Raw genomic sequence first — 3,243 nt, 5'->3', positions numbered from 1 at the left:
GATGTGAAACTATCTGCACGTCACTAATTTTTGTACATTCATATGTCGTGTGTAAAAACACTAAATTTTCGATGAATAAAAAGTGATACAAAAATAAAATGCGCAACTCAATTAAACACAAATGAACAACAAACGTATAAAATGTAACAAAAAAGGGTGTTTCCTTTTTTCATGCATTCTTCTGTATCCGACTTGAAATAATCAGCATGTAACATTTCATGTTGTTTCTTGTTTAACTTCTGTAGGCCTACTTTCAAAATGCAAATGGCAAATATCAACTGCATTCTGCTGCTTTTTCTAACTTGTCCAATTCTAAGCTTGTGCCAAAGAGCCAATCAGGTCATCCTGACTTGTGGAGGAAGCAACGAAGATCCGATACCAGGACCAGCGGGTCCTCCTGGAAAACGGGGTCCACCGGGAGCTGTTGGGCCTCGTGGGGTCCAGGGACCGAAAGGAGAACCCGGTGCCAATAACACCTGGGAAGACGAATTTAGAAGATTGGAAGCAATCGTGAATACATTGGAAAACCAAGTTCAAGCTAATACAGGTCCGCGTTGTTTATTTGGTAATAAATATAACTTTTTAATATTTTTAATGATAATTTTGTTAAATCATTTCGCAGATTTAATTTCCCGCAACAAGTTTCCGACGTGCAAGCACGCATTACAACACGGTTTTACCGAGAGCGGAGTTTACAATTTAATGTCTCCTCGGCCTTACCAAGGATATTGCGACATGCAAACAGATGGTGGAGGTTGGCTAGTGAGTTCATATTTTGAGATTAGAAAAAAAATTTTTTTGGATAATTGTAGTGGTTTGACAAAGAATGAATAAGTTTATTTGAAAGAACAGGGTAATTTTATGCAAACAATGGAACCGAAACTGCAAATAAAACGGGATGCCTTAAATTAATTACTACAGGAAATACAAACGTTTTCTATAAAAGTATCTGTCTCAAATTTAATCATAACATGCAAATAACATTGCAACATAACGGATGCATGTAATTGCTCGATGGAAATATTAAGCGAAAATCCATGCAAGCCAATGTCAATTTTGTTTTCTGATTAAATTTTCAGGTTGTACAGAAAAGATTTGACGGTTCAACAAATTTTTATCGGGACTGGAGAGAATACGAAAACGGATTTGGTTCGTTGACTGGAGAGTTTTGGTTAGGTACTGCTACATTAGTATCAAACGCATTTAAATCAATTGTTTCTTTTGTTTGTTTAGATTTTAACAACTCCCAATTAGTTTTCGTTATTTAGCGCCTCCAGTGGTAGTTTCAAACATTAACCAAGGAAGATAGGCTTGTGTGTAAATGTGTTAGTATTTTCTCGTCGTCACGATTGTCATATCTTGGGCTGCGCTCTTGAGTGCAAGCTTTTCATAGTCAAACTCCAACAACATTCACAAAAGCATAAACAAATAAAACTTAACGTTTGTTGATTGATTAAGGCTTGGAGCTGATGCACGAACTGACAAGTTGGAAACGTCAAGAGCTCCGCGTTGACATGCAAAATTTCGATGACACAAAGTATTATGCAAAGTACAGGTAACTACATGCGTGCGTTTGAGTGCCAAGTTTTTGAGTTCCTATTTGTACCATCTTCACAGCAACTTCAGCATCGGTTCATCAGGGGAGAATTACCGTCTGACTGTTGGTGGGTACACTGGTGACGCAGGTAAGTGAGCAAACATGTTTATCTAATTACCTTCATACAAAGGAGGTTTAATAAAGTCTCTAACTCAGGGGCGCACAGCCTTTTTATTAATACCGGCCGCATCACACAGACTTTATTTTACTAACAGTCGCCAGTGAGTCCAAACTAATAATTTCGCATTTACTTATCCCTTATAGTGTAATGAAATTTTACATTTACCAATATTTCTTGCATAAAAATGAAAGATTTTATTTTGTTTTGTAACCAAAACTGAACAATTCAATAAGCCAAACGTCCAAGCAAAACCTGTTAGGTTTTTTACAATGCACGGCCGACAATACAAATGTACTATAAAGCATGTTTAAGGCCGCAGTGTGCGCACCCCTGCTCTAAATCGTGGGTGAGTTACAAAACTCACATGAGGATGCGTGCTAAAATATTTTGTATTATCCGGTCGCGTGCCTCCTGACAAGAATTTTTAGATCCTCATCTGTTGACCGTTTATACTTTTGAAGTAAATATACGAACCAATCACTTGTGTGGAGGTTAATAAACATTTTTTTATCATTTGTGAAAATCGCTAGCCGCCAAAACCGAAAGAATAAAATAAATGGAAAAATGTCTCCAAGAACTAAAATTTTTACGAAGTCTGAATACGCAATACTAAAAATTGGAATTAAAAAATAATGTGTTTCGCAATTATAGCGTGATTGGCAGATTGGTCTGTGTTACTCACAAAATGCGTTAAATCTATATATATTAAACATTCACTTCTTTCAAATGTATGCCAGGTGATTGGCTGGTTAACATCTGAACCGCAAATTAAACTGTTAAAAATTTGCACCAATAGTTGATCGGCTGAATCATCACAATCAGATGTCATTCTCCACACATGACCGAGATCAAGATTCGAGTGGTGCAAACTGTGCTGTTAGATACCATGGAGCTTGGTGGTATACGAGTTGTCATGCCTCCAACCTGAACGGAAGGTATTACAATGAGGCGACAGGAGCAGGCGATTCGAACCAGTGGGGTCCGGCATCACGTAAACGTTCGGAAATGAAAATAAGACCTGTGATGTAATAAAACTGGAGATAAAACGAAACAAATGAATGGAATTATTTACGTGATTTAATAAAAATAGAAAGAAATCATCGTAATTACTGAAACTATTTTTTCTTTATTCTTTGAAGAAGTGATTACCAATTTATTAACCGCATATACTTATTACCACCACGATTGCATCGAATTCACAAGTGTGTTTGCTTGATGCTGTGAATATTTTGTAAATACTTTGCTTCACAAATCATCACATATAATATAATATACATGGAACATTAAAACATGGAACCTTTTGCTTGTTGTGTCATTATTCTGTAAAGCAGAAGAGACCATCGGGTCACGGTTTAATCTTAAGTGTGGCGCCTGCCCTGCAAACCTTGTCAGGCAGGGAGTTTGACTGGGGCGGTACATCTGTCAAAGAATAACACAGGTGTCCTTAGGTGAGCTCAGCGAGGACGGAAATCTTGCGTAGAGTAAAAGGGCAAAAGCTCACTTGATTTTCAGCATGAATACAGAC

The 3,243-nt window shown here is 37.3% G+C and overlaps 1 protein-coding gene across 1 annotated transcript; it reads left to right on the top strand.

The window, feature by feature from the left end:
• The first annotated feature begins 258 nt into the window (after nt 1-258).
• On the top strand, nt 259-3,002 carry LOC145907349 (ficolin-1-like). The gene is made up of 6 exons (XM_082994769.1): nt 259-547; nt 623-762; nt 1,080-1,176; nt 1,459-1,555; nt 1,618-1,685; nt 2,515-3,002. The coding sequence occupies exons 1-6, from the start codon at nt 259-261 to the stop codon at nt 2,745-2,747; spliced, it is 924 nt and encodes a 307-aa protein (XP_082850895.1). The 3' UTR covers nt 2,748-3,002.
• The last annotated feature ends 241 nt before the right edge of the window (nt 3,003-3,243 follow it).

Source organism: Ascidia mentula, chromosome 6 (genome assembly GCF_947561715.1).
Source record: "Ascidia mentula chromosome 6, kaAscMent1.1, whole genome shotgun sequence".
Classification (NCBI taxonomy): domain Eukaryota; kingdom Metazoa; phylum Chordata; class Ascidiacea; order Phlebobranchia; family Ascidiidae; genus Ascidia; species Ascidia mentula.
The sequence above is the reverse complement of the archived record's forward strand: the minus strand, read 5'-3'. Positions and strand labels throughout refer to the sequence as shown.